Source organism: Podarcis filfolensis (genome assembly GCF_964270895.1).
Source record: "Podarcis filfolensis genome assembly, chromosome: 9".
In the NCBI taxonomy this organism is placed as follows: domain Eukaryota; kingdom Metazoa; phylum Chordata; class Lepidosauria; order Squamata; family Lacertidae; genus Podarcis; species Podarcis filfolensis.
The window spans coordinates 55,122,664-55,138,104 of NC_139610.1; the positions used below are offsets into that span (position 1 = coordinate 55,122,664).

Genomic DNA, 15,441 nt, shown 5'->3' on the forward strand with positions numbered 1-15,441 from the left:
CTGTGTTGACAGGGTTCAGGGTTCCCTCCTAGAGTTGATGCCAATCTCCCAACATTTTTCCTGTTTCTGCTAGGTGGCTGCTAGGTAGGATCAAGAGCCATTTGCCTTATCACATTTCTCTTTAGATGCTGGAAAGCTTTTGGACACACCTTTGTAACTTATACACTGTTAATGGAGTAGACTTGCAGGAAAGAGGACAATACGATACATTGCTTGCTATCACCCTTGTAAAGAGGTAAAGGTAAAGGGACCCTTGACCATTAGGTCCAGTCGTGACCGACTCTGGGGTTGTGGCGCTCATCTCGCGTTATTGGCCGAGGGAGCCGGTGTACAGCTTCCGGGTCATGTGGCCAGCATGACTAAGCCGCTTCTGGCGAACCAGAGCAGCGCACGGAAACGCCGTTTACCTTCCCGCCAGAGCGGTACCTATTTATCTACTTGCACTTTGATGTGCTTTCAAACTGCTAGGTTGGCAGGAGCAGGGACCGAGCAACGGGAGCTCACCCCGTCGCAGGGATTCGAACCACCAACCTTCTGATCGGCAAGTCCTAGGCTTTGTGGTTTAACGCACAGCGCCACCCGCATCCCTACTTATCACCCTTGTACCAAACTTCAAATGTTGTTGCCTTTTCAGTTCTGATAGTACCATGCTACTAGGTTTACACATGTCCCAGATCAAGTTCCCAACTGAATTTTTCTCGGTTTGAATCTTCCTGACCACGCTACTTCCTAACTTGGGAGTTGTGATCCATTAGTTTTAGTATTTGGGAATCAGTTTTTTAAGCTGACGATACTAAATTGTTCAGGGTGGTTAAAACAAAAAGGTGTTACAAAGAGCCCCCAAAGGAGTTTTCCAAACTGAACAGACAGTAAAATGACAAACGAAATTCCATGTAAACAAGTGTAAAGTGACGCACATTGGGGCAAAAACTTATTAATTTCAGCTATGCATTCATAGGATCTGAATTTTCTTTAATTTCATTTCATATTACAAAGGCACATCCAAACATCTCCAGAAACAACAAAGTGTGTCTTCAGCCCTCAACTTCACTTTTTTAGCTTTCGCTGATATAAATTGGGGCCTTCTTATTAAGCTCCTGCTGCAGTCTTGAGTGAAATGGTTTGTGGGTGTGGTGAGCTCAATGGGTCCTTTTCCAATTGTGTTGTGCTGTGTGTATTGAACTGAAAACCAACTGAAGGGAAAGGTTTAAGCAGGCTCTCTCACCATTCCTCCACTTAAGACTGTCGCTTCCTGTCCCCGCCTTTCATTTAATGATAATAAAAATAATAAATAGTTGGGAGATTGTTACTCACATCTGCCATGTGATGTCTAGTTTGGCTTTAAACCAATGACTATTTGCTCCATATTTTCACTGCCAAGTTAGTTTCCCCACTCTGTCACATTATATGCAACATACGTCATAGGATGGCTTAAAACCATACTAAATAAGTGCTGCTGTGTTCCGCTCTGCCGTAGTCATCTATTAAATACAGAAACTTTTATCTCCACTTTTGCAGATAAGGGTTTGGTTATGAACAGAGTGCTATGAACATGGCTTGTTTACTATAGTTTTGATCCACTTCCTCCGATGAAACACCTCTGAGAGTGTGAGGGACATTTGATTTTGCTTATATTTATTTTGTCAATTTTACTCTGGTATACTTAGTCCAAGCAAAGGCTCCTCCAGTGGCTTACTATGTTTTTCCTTCCTCTTAAATCATACACATGGCTGGGGGCATTAAAACATGCAACATCTAAACAAATGAAGTGGAGCAACATTGAGAATGCTAATATTTTATAACTGTAGATGGAACACTTTATCATCCAAGGATAAAGGGTAAAGGTAAAGGTACCCCTGCCCGTACGGGCCAGTCGTGACCGACTCTGGGGTTGCGTGCTCATCTCGCTTAAGAGGCCAGGAGCCAGTGCTGTCCGCAGACACTTCTGGGTCACGTGGCCAGTGTGACGAAGCTGCTCTGGCGAGCCAGCACCAGTGCAGCACACGGAAACGCCGTTTACCTTCCCGCTATAAAGCGGTACCTATTTATCTACTTGCACTTAGGGGTGCTTTCGAACTGCTAGGTGGGCAGGAGCTGGGACCGAACGACGGGAGCTCACCCCGCTGCGGGGATTCGAACCGCCGACCATACGATCGGCAAGTCCTAGGCACTGAGGTTTTACCCACAGCGCCACCCGCGTCCCCTATCATCCAAGGATAATAGAAGCAAATTGCTTTCTTAAAAAAAAAGAGCAAATGTTTTGCTTATTTGCTGAAGATGCCCAGTGTGCTGGGTAACAGCACCTTCCTGGGAAAAGAATTGCAAAGTGTGAGTGCCAGGACATAGGAGCTCCAAGATTTCACTGCTCACATTTGCGCCTCCACATATTAAGGAACTAGCAACAGGGCATTCTTTGATGCTCCTTGGCCATTTCTCATATCCCTTAAAAATCTGATATTCAAAGACCCCCTTCATATTTGCATAGTTTGCAAGATCTGGTATTCAAAGAACCCTTTGTACCATCTCGCAATGCTTACAAACGATTGTGTGAAGAATTACTTGGAAAAGTAAGGTCAGACAATTAACTAGAAGTGAAGTAATTCTAATACTAAGAGGACTCCTCTGTCCAGAAACTGTGCTGCCCAAGGGGACAAACCAATAGTGCATTCTTTGCTCTGAAAACATCTACAGTGGTACCTCGGGTAAAGTACTTAATTCGTTCTGGAGGTCCATTCTTAACCTGAAACTGTTCTTAACCTGAAGCACCACTTTAGCTAATGGGGCCTCCCACTGCTGTTGCGCCACCGGAGCACAATTTCTGTTCTTATCCTGAAGCAATATTTCTGGGTTAGCGGAGTCTGTAACCTGAAGCGTATGTAACCTGAAGTGTATGTAACCCGAGGTACCACTATCAGATAACTTGATCATTAATATTTTTTTCATGGGTTGATCAGTCCTATATCCAGCAGGATAAAAAATTTAAACACAACAATAATGTGCATTTACCATATTTTTCGTCCCATAGAACGCTCCGTCCCATAGGATGCACCTAGTTTTGGGGGGGGGGGAAATAAAGGGAAATTTTTTTCCCTTTATTTCCCTCCCAAAACCAGGTCGGGGAAACCGAACCAGGTCGAGGAACAGCGGGATGGCGGCACTACGCCTTCCTGCTGTCCCCCGAGCTTGTGGGGCTGGCCAATGTCTGCCCGGCGCGAGGGGCGCTCTGCTTCAGGGCGCCCCTCGTGCCAGGCGGCAGGCTGCTATCCGCAGGGTGGGGAGCCCTGCGGGGAACTCCTGCAGGCCTCCCCACGCTGTGGATGTCTGCCCAGCGCGAGGGGTGCTCTGCTTCAGGGCGCATCTCACGCTGGGCGGCAGGCTGCTATCCGCAGCGAGGGGAGCCCTGCGGGGAACTTCCGCAGGGCTCCCCACGCTGCGGATGTCTCCCGCAGCGCCGGACGCTCTGCTTTCAGAGCGCCCGGCGCTCCGGGAAACAGGCTGCTATCCGCAGCCTAGACAGCCCTGCGGGAACTCCTGCAGGGCTGCCTAGGCTGCGGATGTCTTCCTGAAGCCTGGAGAGCGAGAGGGGTCGGTGCGCACCGACCCCTCTCGCTCTCCAAGCTTCAGCAAAAGCCTGCATTCGCCCCATAGGACGCACCCAGATTTCCCCTTCATTTTTGGAGGGGAAAAAGTGCGTCCTATAGGGCGAAAAATACGGTATATCTCAGAAACACAACAGTGAATTGAAAATTGCTGAGATTAAAGACAGCAAGCACAACAGAAACCTGGTAGGAAGTAACATGCTGAAATGTTATAGCAACAGCAGCCACCATCTTCTGTGCATTACTAAAAACTGTGCAAAAAGAAGAAGCAAAATATCAGATCTCATTAGATGGTGAGAAGTTCTTAAAACGAAGTGTGATTTCTATAGGCTTGTTTAATAAATTTAAGAAAATGCATACAGGTGTTGCCTTTATGTTCCTTGCCTATATACAAAAAAGCAACAGATGAATCATTCACAAATAAATACTTTTACTGCACAACCACAGCACTGCTTATTTATTATTTCATAAAATTTATGCACCACTTGATTGTAAAAAACACACACCTGAAAGTGGTTTACAAAAAAGTAAAGCAATAAAAATCAAGAAAAATTTACAACCATACTTAAAAGATACAAAAGTTAAAATACTAAAACAGATTAAAATTACCTCAGCTTTCTAAGCATCTGGGTAAAAGGTAAAGGTAAAGGGACCCCTGACCATTAGGTCCAGTCGTGACCGACTCTGGGGTTGCGGCGCTCATCTCGCTTTATTGGCTGAGGGAGCCGGCATACAGCTTCCGGGTCATGTGGCCAGCATGACTAAGCCGCTTCTGGCGAATCAGAGCAGCACACGGAAACGCCGTTTACCTTCCCGCCGGAGCGGTACCTATTTATCTACTTGCACTTTGACCTGCATTCGAACTGCTAGGTTGGCAGGAGCAGGGACCGAGCAACAGGAGCTCACCCCATCCTGGGGATTCGAACCGCCGACCTTCTGATCAGCAAGTCCTAGGCTCTGTGGTTTAACCCACAGCGCCACCCGCGTCCAGAAGCATCTGGGTAGGCTTGTCTAAACAAGAATGTTTTTAGTAGGCACCAAAGAGAGCACAGTGAAACTGTGGTATCAATAGGCAGGGTATCAATAGGCAGGGAGTTCCAAATTGTAGGTGCTTCCAAATGCAGAATGGGCTTGGAAGGAGCTGTGGCAATGGAAATGGAAAATGAAAAGACAAAAGGAAACTATAAAGCTTAACCAAGGATTATGCTCCTTAATGAGTTCAACAGTTAATTAAGTCGGAGAAAGTTCTCTAAATTGCTGTTGAGGCAAGTCGGCATAAGATCATGAGAAGAACCTGTTGGCTCAGGTCCATCACGTCCAGTATTCTGTTCTCAGAAGCATACTGTCTCTATGAGCAAAGCCACAATGGGCAGTAACCAATAACAAGACTTATCCTCCATGAATTTGTCTAATCTTCTTTTAAAACCATCCAAGTTGGTGGCCGTTACTGCCCCTTGTGGGAGTGAATTGTCCACACTTCTGCTTGTCCTGTGCCTAGAAAGCAGGTGTTTGAGTGGTCCAAGCATTCCGGCCCCCTTGCCCCACTCATTTCCCAAGGAAAACCCACTCTTTAGCTCTAAATCGGAGCAAACATCAATCCAGAGAAAACCTGAATTGCCGTTTGCTCCAACTGAAAGCTAGAGTGGTTTTTTCCAGGTGAAAGCAGCGAAACTAGAAGAATTGTGGATAAGCCCCAAGTGCTGCATGAAAAAGTACTTTCTTTTGTCTGTTCTGAATCTTCCAACATTCTAACTCATTAGTGTCTCCCAGTGTTATGGGAGAAGAAGAAAAACCTTTATTGTCCACATTCTTAGCATGGCTGCAGAATAAGCATTTTACTAGATTTTAATGATGAGAGTTGAGTTCTGTAGTTGGGTACCCTTGTTAATATAGTCAAAGTCTGAGTACAAAAATACTTGCAAAATCTGTTTTCGAACATGCAAGATCTATCTTCATAGAAAAGGAAATGAAATCACCTTGCCAGTGATGAAGCTTTTTTTTAAAAAAAATCTTTATTGGTATTGCTGTGGGGGCAGATGGACATTTTGGGATATTCCTGCTCTGAGAACCAGCTGTCATTTAATCACACATTTCAAGGAGGATTTAGGAAGCTTTGCAAGCAGCCCCACTGCCAACCCCTTTCCTCTCTGCTTCCTTATTTTGGAGACAATGGATTCAAGATGTGCACTGTCTGCTTCACAGCTGCAGTTTGTATCTCCAAAATGTTACTGGACTTTGATCACAAGGAGTGATTATTAATTGAAATTGATCAGAAAAGCCCTTTGAACTAAATTGGGACACCCACTATCAAGTTGTTCTTTGGGGAACATGTCTCTGGTTCCATTGATATCACTTGCGCAGAGTAGTTGCATTTTTCCACTCCCCAAGCCCGGTCCAGATCCACCAGTCCCATGCAGTGTTTACCTAAAAATAAGAACAAATAACATATACACTTTCTCATAATTATTGTAATACTACAAATGCAAATGTATATTTCAGCATCAACACACACTGATGAAAACGGGTATCCTAGCATCAATTGTAACAATAGTGAATATGATCATTTTGGTATCTATTATTAACAGCAGTGGTGCCAGTATATATTTTGCAGTGTCTCAGACCTTTGTTTTGCTTATTAATGCAACTTGGGATAATTTCCTAATCTGGTTATTTCTAATACAGCTGAAATGTCTCTTTATAGCAGGTGTAGGGAACATTTGGCCCTCCTTATTTTGAGGAACATCACCTTGCCAACAAAGGTCCGTATAGTAAAAGCTATGGTGTTCCCAGTAGTGATGTATGGAAGTGAGAGCTGGACCATAAAGAAGGTTGATCGCCGAAGAATTGATGCTTTTGAATTATGGTGCTGGAGGAGACTCTTGAGAGTCCCATGGACTACGAGAAGATCAAACCTATCCATTCTTAAGGAAATCAGCCCTGAGTGTTCACTGGAAGGACAGATCCTGAAGCTGAGACTCCAATGTTTTGGCCACCTCATGAGAAGAGAAGACTCCTTGGAAAAGACCCTGATGTTGGGAAAGATGGCGGGCACAAGGAGAAGGGGACGACAGAGGATGAGATGGTTGGACAGTGTTCTCGAAGCTACCAGTATGAGTTTGACCAAACTGTGGGAGGCAGTGGAAGACAGGAGTGCCTGGCGTGCTCTGGTCCATGGGGTCATGAAGAATCAGACATGACTAAACAACTAAACAACAACAAATGTTGAGGAACAACAACTCTCATCATTCATGGACATTGGCCTACTGGGGCTTATGGGGGTTGTAGTTCAGCCACTTCTAGAGGGCCAAAGGTTCCCCCCACCTGTTTTATAATATTTAGAGTAGAAAGATGTGTAACCAAGTGAGACGGATTAAGGGCTGATGTTTGCATACTAAGTTACGATAAATGAAAGATGTGTGGCTCAGTGTTAGAAGACATGCAGAAGTCCATGGATTCATCCCTGGCATTACCAGTTAAAAATGACTTCTGGCTGAAACACAACTGATGCTAGCCAGGGTGGACAATATTGACTAGAGCACTCATATTTAATTGCAAGAACGTTTTGTAATATTGTTACTAATTAATATTCTTGCTGATAATCTGCACTGTTGCTGTTGTTGAACATTTGACTATTTTAAAACATTTTAAAATTTTATTTTTATATTTTAAAATAATACATTGTTAACATTTAACTCCAGAATGTTGAATACAATATGGGCAAAATATCCCATTATATTATGGATAAAATAAGCATGTTGAGTTACTGAAGAACTCTGAAATACGAAAGAAAAAATAAAATATGCCACCTCCCTTAAAATAATAGAATTGAATTTTTAAATGTCCTGATTCTGCATTTGTTTAAAGTGGACTTGTTACACATAACAGCATATATCTGCAACTTCTTATGTAGGTAGATTGTACTATCTTAACATCTAATACTGGAATCCTACACCCACTTGCTTGGGAGTAAGCCCCATTGAATTCAGCAAGCAGAAACACACTGGATTGTGCTGCAAGTTATTTTTACATGATTACTGGTAAGGCATGAGTAGCGGTGCAGTGGTAGAAAAGATATTTTTGTTGTATTGTTTTGTATTGTTTCATTTTGGGTTGAATTTTATTATTTCAGTCACAGACCAGTTCCAGACCACATACAATATCAAGGAAGTCATAGAACACGATAGGGATACATTTGAATTTGCAATTAGGTATAACAGGACAATACAGATACAGCAACAGTTAAAAATACATAAATTAAAACTTAGTCACTAACATATAAGCTAAAATTATTATTTAAAACCTTCATCATTACGATAGCACAGCTTGGTCCCTAAGTTTTATGGCAATCACACACAATTTGGCTACTCTTAATGTGATCTCAGGATCCTCATTTTGGGTTGGAACTTTAATTCAAAAACAATCATCTTTATAATAAACGAAGCAATGGTGGTGGTGACCATTTTAACTACGCAACCCTGTGTGTCTTTTTCAGAAAGAAGCACCATTGAATTCAATGAGGTTTACTCCCAAGTAAGCATGCTCAAAATTGCAAGCTAAATAGTACACCTTATGTAGAATCTCACTATCTGATTCTGCCTCTAACAGAGCATGTGGTTAGTGCTGATCTGATCTGACCTTTACCCTAGTCATTTGAAAACAAAACTTAATCCTCACCAACCACACGCCCATTAGCAAGTTTAAAAGGTGAAGAAAGATGACTGAAATGGAAGAGATTCTTTTAATGGAGCGAATAAGCCTGATGTCAAGTATATCTTCAGAAGAAACAAGGAGAAGAACAAAAATGCCAGTGAGAGATCATTTTTGTGGTTCACAAATGTCTGCTCTACCTACTTTATCTTTGAAAGGGGGGGGGGTAGAAGTACTATAGTGTCACAACATCAAATTTACCTGAAATGCTGAGTTGACACTCTGTGATTCATTTACAGCCATCCACTCCACCCTTCATTAAGTGATACATTTCCTTCCCACATCACCAAAGGGCTGGAAGAAATGCCCACTCCCATTTGGTGGAGTGGCACCTCTTGAACTCACAGCTGTGACCTTGTCAGCATGTTTTCCTTTCCAGATACGGGAGTGGCTTTAAAGTTTTGCCAGTTTTTGTGAAAAAATAGGTAAGATTATCTCAAGTCCTCAATGCTTCCTGTTGTACTCTTAGCAGCCACAGAAATGCTTACATCAGGGGTCAGCAAACTTTTTCAGCAGGGTCCACTGTCCCTCAGACCTTGTGGGGGGCAGGACTATATTTTTTTGGGGGGGAGAAAGAATTCCTATGCCCTACAAATAACCCAGAGATGCATTTTAAATAAAAGCACACATTCTACTCATGTGAAAACAACAGGCAGGTCCCACAAATAATCCAGAGATGCAATTTAAATAAAAGGATATGTTCTACTCATGTAAAAACACGCTGATTCCCGGACTGTCTGCCGGCCGGATTTAGAAGGCGATTGGGCCAGATCTGGCCCCCGGGCCTTAGTTTGCCTACCCATGGTTTAGATGCATAAACATTGTTTCTTTTTACTGCCTGTTATACATTGGGACTGAATTTTGTATCCAAAACATGCAACAGTATCAAACCCTGTTTTGTCTATTTATCCCAAACACCTTGTCTTTATTTTTTGAAAATCAATGCCCATTTACACGTCAACAAAATTCCCAGAGCAGCTTGCAAGAAAACGTAACTCTAATATAAAAAACACTAACAAATTAGTAGAACTGATTAAAAAGGCAGAGAAGCCATTGAGTCTAAGGAAACAGCATAAAAACAAAAGGATCTAAAGTGCCCGACCATGTTTTAAAAAGACCTTTATCTGGTGCTGAAAATAAAAGAGCTTTGGCACCAAGGGAATCCCTAGAATATCAGCTCACCCTATGCAAACCAATCTTACATATTCTGAAGACATTTGAACAGCTGTAAAAGAGAAACACAAGCTCAAAGTTTCTTTGGGCATATGGAACTAGCTATGCAGTTGTGTGGATCCCAGCCAGCTACTCTTCCTGTTTTAAAAGGTTCCACTAGATCTATTCCCATCCTTTGCAAATGCGTCCTTGTTACTGTCCTTTTTTTGGCAAGAGGGACACTTTCATAAAAAGGGAGAAAACTTTCATAAAAGCCACCACCCTTTTCAGATTCTATTTATTTTGTTTCAAATACAGTGGTACCGGTTTACGAACTTAATCCGTTCTGGAAGTCTGTTCTTAAACCGAAACCGTTCTTAAACTGAGGCGCACTTTCCCTAATGAGGCCTCCCGCCGCTGGTGCCCTTCCACTGTTTGGATTCCATTCTTAGACCAAGGTAAAGTTCTCAAACCGGGAAACTATTTCCAGTTTTGTGGAGTTTGTAAACCAAACCGTTCTTCAACCGGACTGTTCTTAAACTGAGGTACCACTGTATTTCTATCATGCTTTTTAAAGTTCCCCAGACTAAGGCTGCTAGAGTACTGGGCTTGCCTAAGGCCATTTATTTAGTTCATGGCTGATGTGAGATTTGAACGGGTGATTTTCCAGCTCTTGCACTATAGTAGCTCCCTTGCACTGTTACTAACTCCCAATGGCATCAGAAAAAACATTAGCATGTTTCCCAAATTCTATCATCTCCTTTATTGGACTGTAACAGATGAATGTTCACTGTATCACTGTGTGATACTTTCAACCCCAGATTTAAACTGAGCTTCAACAAAGAAAACTATTTCACTGGATCTCTAAAGATACCTCCCTGTGTGTTCTGAGAAACCAGCACTTTCATTCCTTGTTGATAAGCATGCCACGGCAACCCATATATAGTAAGCTAAGCACATCACCAAGTAGAGTGTATGTAATCTACACAACAGCTGTTCTGTGGAAAAGAGTACCTATTTGCCTGCGTTCAGGGGGAAGCTGGACAGCTGTCTGATCAGCAAATCGGCAAAGAATCATGTGCTCCTAGAATAGAAAAAATACAGAGAGAGATAAATATTGCCAGCTTGTTCCATTACGTTATTCCAAACTAGCTACCATAGTAGCACATACTGAGACTGTGTACATCTGAAGCCCCCAATATCGACTGGAGTTGCCTGTTTTGCTATGCAATATTATTCAGAACAGGTCCATCTGGCATGACATCAGTTTTGGAAACCAATGAAAGGGATGCTAGTAGAGGGTATAAACTGAAGCATTCAAATTAGCCTAAGATGGCCTGGTATGACCTGTGTGGACTCTTTCAACACTGTAGTTAGATCCTTAAGCATCTACAGTGGTACCTCGGGTTACATATGCTTCAGGTTACATACGCTTCAGGTTCCAGACTCCGCTAACCCGGAAATATTACCTCGGGTTAAGAACTTTGCTTCAGGATGAGAACAGAAATTGTGCTCCGGCGGCGCGGCGGCAGCGGGAGGCCCCATTAGCTAAAGTGGTGCTTCAGGTTAAGAACAGTTTCAGGTTAAGTACGAACCTCCGGAACGAATTAAGTACTTAACCTGAGGTACCACTGTATATCACGTCTGACCCATGGAAACTTTGTACCATGCAGCTTCACCAACACAGGCGAGATGGGAAACAGGCAAAGAAAGTACTTCGTCATGCAGCACATAGTTAAACTATGAAATTCACTTCCATTAGTTGTAGTGGTGGTCAACAACTTGGACAATCTGGTGGAGGATAAGGCTTTGAGCCATGATGGCTATGTTCTGTCTGTCTGTGCCTCTGAACACCAACAAGCGAGGAGAGACTTCTGTTCTGCTTGCAAGCTTCCCATAGGCATCTGGTCAGTCTCTATGAGATAAGGATGCTGGACTAGATGAGTCTTTAGCTTAATCCAGCAAGGATCATATTATGTTCCCAGTGTTTTGCTACTGCAACACCAGACTCACAACACTGCAGTGCCCAAAGAGCTCTTGTACCCAGGCCTTTTTGTTTTCCTTTGTACAGCAAATCATAGAATTAGGCTACAAAATCTATCAGTCCCACCTGGTGAACCACAATTAGGTTACGCTGATCACATCTTATGACCCACAGCGACATGGTTTATAAGATACTTTTACACACACTAGACCTTAGAGGTGATTATGCTTTTGACAGGGGGGGAGTGCAAAAGGAAAGAAAAATGCCATAACAGTGCTTTGGCTGACAGCTGCACTAGCTTGGACAGCTGCAATTTCAAGTGCCAAGTCACAGCAATCAGAACCATTTCAGAGCTGTATATCTTGACAGAGCTATTTGTAATGTTAGATGGAGATAAGTATGTGAGAACACAAAACACTTTTGGAAGGAATTTAGGTAATACCATTTACAAACGACAAATCCTCCCATTCTGCTTTTTAAAAACAACAGGGATTTTAATTTTGCAGGATTTCTTGAATTTTTAGGTTTCCAAATTACAGTTGGATATTACACTCTTTGTTTTTGTTATAGATAGGTAGCCGTGTTGGTCTGCCATAGTCAAAACAAAAAAAAATTTTTTTTTCTTTCCAGTAGCACCTTAAAGACCAACTAAGTTAGTTCTTGGTATGAGCTTTCGTGTGCATGCACGAAGTGTGAAGAAGTGCATGCACACGAAAGCTCATACCAAGAACTAACTTAGTTGGTCTTTAAGGTGCTACTGGAAAGAAATTTTTTTTTTGTTTTTGTTATGTAATAATTGTCCTGACAAAATATTTGTATTGCATTTTTAACCCCAACTTTCTATAAGAAATGCCTAAGATGTCTAAAATCCAATTAAATAAATTAAATAAATTAGGAATGCTGAAAATATGCAGTATCAGGATTTAAAAATAAAACAGTCTTTTTGTTTAACAGAGAATATTTTTAGAAACTATGGGAAGGGTGCTATTCCTGTACCTTGACAAAACAACACCAAAAAGGTATTTGGGATAGCACAGAGCGCAAGATAGGCAATATTCAGCTTCAGGAGAGGGAAAAGTAGAGAAATGGCAGGCAAGGTATTGGTTAAGCATCCTCTCATATGCGCCATTGCTTGTCCAATCAAAATCACCCTGGCCAAATTCTTTTTCCTTTAAAGGCTGTTTCCCATTATGTGCCCTAATAGGTTTCAAACTGAATAGTCAGTTTCAAACTGAAATGTGTGTATACTATTTCCCATGAGAAAAGAGAACTTGCTACAAATTGTTCTAAAAAGTCAGCAGTGAGTTGAGTCTTCACGGTGGGATGTCACAGTTGCCATTTTGAATAGGGTGGGTGGGAATCATCAAGTCTCTATAATAACGCTTCGGTTTTACTTGACACTAATCCTTGAATTTCCCAGCAAAAGGAAACAGAAAATTAAGATGAACTATGGAGACAGTGACACAGTGTCTAGCCACCACATTCCAACTTTTGGCAACACATCAGTAACTGAAAATATATCAATCCAATATGCAAGTTGTATATTATATAAAGCCTACAGAACCAAAAATTATAAATTTATACACTGAACTGAGATACCATCTGGTCTAGATCCATGTAAATAATACAATACTGATTTTAGAGGGGCTTCTTAGCACAAGTTTTCTTCTTTAAAAAAATCAACTGATACAAATTTATTAAAACAATATGCTTCTTAGAACCTGTGGAGATTTCATATCTGTTGTGTTCTATTTAAAAGGTTGCATTAATTTTTCTCATAAAATACAGTCTTTTCAAAATTTATGTGAAGGTTGGAAATGTAATGCAATGGAAACTGTATCAACTATTATTTTCCAGTGAACTACGTGATGGTTTTAGACAAAGTTAAAGATGCATATACTCAGTGCCAGATTTATGTATGAGCGAAACAAGCTATAGCTTAGGGCCCCACTCTCTTGGGGCCCCCCAAAAAATGTAAAGAAAAAAATAACTGGATGTACATTTCCAAAATATAAGATAAAAAACAAATAAAATAAAACCTACATACAGCATCAGTGTTTTGTGTTGTGTAGGCTCCTATTTGTTATGTGCAAATGGCTTTAGATACCTATTAGGTTCATAAATTACCATATAGCACATATTCAACACAAAAAAGTGACAATTGGTTGTTGACAAAGGACAGCTGGACATATAAAGGGCCCCATTACCTTCAGTAGCTTAGGGCCTCATCAAATACTGCCTGCATATACTATAAATAATATTTAAGTTATTTTTCAAATGAATATGTCATATTTTCTAGCCAAATAGGGCATTAAAGTAAAATACGGTTTTCAACAAGCCAGAAAGAAGGCAGAACATAGCTCTTTATGTATTCTTAGAAAGACCTCAAAGCATATCTGTGTGAGCTGAAACATACATGGTTATCTTCTACATTTTGGAGCAAGTTTCAATGGAAAGAAACATTCCACACATGAAGCGCTTGCTTCTGCTGAAATGAATGGAACATTCATTGTGGGTGATGAGCTTCATCTATGTGTCCACAACAAATTGGAAGGAATTATTATGAAAATTTATTTTTACTTATTTTATTTAAACTCTTTGTTTCTGTAACTATGTCACTAGGCTTACTTGTGCCAAAAGCAATTCAGCCGCCCATCTTATGAAAATGTGGTTATTAGTTCACATGCTGTTCACTACGAAAACTACATCTCAAATACAATTGGGAGAAAAATAAAGCAATTTCAAGCCATCACTGTCCAAATTGAATCTGGATAGAAGAAAATCAAATGAAAAGGGGAAATAGCAGCCATAAAGAAGGAAAACGGTTAAAAAATGGGAAACTGGCATAAAAATGCACATAAAAGCCTTCAGGCCTATCCAAAATATCCAGTGGAGCAGACTAGGAAGAAAGTACTCCTAGAAGGCTCAACAGGTTCTTGACATCTATGTATATTTGATGGATGAATATGGTTCTTTTATAGTGAAACAATTCAGTTGTTTTATCATTGTTCTTTTCATGGTTTTATGTTTTAACTAATAAATAGTTGTTTTAATTTTTTTAATGATCTTGTCATCTACTTTTAGAAATTATTGAAACTAAAAAATGAGATATAAACTAAACTACACACAGAAATGTATTCCATACTGTATTTACGAAATGTCTTTTTCCTGCACTAAAAGAAAAAAGAGGAAGGAACACATGGAATGCAATGGTGAAGTTTCCGTATTCTGATGTGTTTTTAACCCTATCATTAAAAGAGAATTACCCATTCCACTCAAACCATACGGAAAGACACAGAAAAGGGCACAGAAAGAAATTCTAAACCACAGCTTCACCTTTTGCATACCTTATAGGATAACACTTCCTTGAACTGATGGCTGAAATAGAAAAGAAGATGGATTTGATCACCATGAGAAACGACGATTTTAAAATAGATGCAGTCTTTAAGGCATATGGCTGAATTTTAAACAAATACTTGGGTGGGTTGTTATCTGGAAGTTGAACAAGATCCAGAAGCAGACACTACTGAGAGTTTCTGTTCTTTTTTAGTAAATGTCTATAATGTGCCAAGTTTTATCACTTACAGACATTTATCATTTAAGATATTTTAAGTGCTAAACAAATGCATAGGGCTGTATCATGTCACTGCTACTGACTCACTGAAAGCAAGCATCTGACTTTTAATATATTTATCCTACATAGGGCTGATGATGGATTCAATGTTCAGTCTGCACTGGTTGGGATTATACCCTTTTTAGAATCAGGTTTGCAACTCGGGAGTACTTTTGAACATAATAGCATTGCTCCTAAACTAGTCAGGTAGCCAGGTTTGCTGCACATCTTGGTGGGCCCGGTGCACTTGTTCCTAGAGAAAGATGGTTGTGCCACAGCTACATCCACATGAACTGGTTCTACATAGGGCTATCTTTGAAACTGCACAGAGAAAAATGTAGCAGATAAAAGGTTTCTTTGCAGATTGTCTACCACTGGTGTTGTAC

General features: G+C 41.0%; 1 protein-coding gene across 4 annotated transcripts in view; it reads right to left on the reverse strand.

Annotated features, from left to right (window-relative positions):
- Positions 1 to 4,576: 4,576 nt before the first annotated feature.
- GSTCD (glutathione S-transferase C-terminal domain containing) overlaps positions 4,577 to 15,441 on the reverse strand; it is a 59,085-nt gene continuing 48,220 nt past the window's right edge. For 2 of the 4 annotated variants that reach the window (XM_083571316.1, XM_083571317.1), the window contains 4 exons: positions 14,790 to 14,820; positions 10,473 to 10,542; positions 5,905 to 6,023; positions 4,577 to 4,740 (listed from right to left, as the gene is read on the reverse strand). In XM_083571316.1, the coding sequence (XP_083427442.1) occupies positions 4,627 to 4,740; positions 5,905 to 6,023; positions 10,473 to 10,542; positions 14,790 to 14,820 (334 nt within the window). In that variant the 3' untranslated portion in view covers positions 4,577 to 4,626. Of the gene's footprint in view, positions 4,741 to 5,592; positions 6,024 to 10,472; positions 10,543 to 14,789; positions 14,821 to 15,441 lie in introns of those variants that run through there. The other 2 variants (XM_083571318.1, XM_083571319.1) reach the window with 1 other exon arrangement.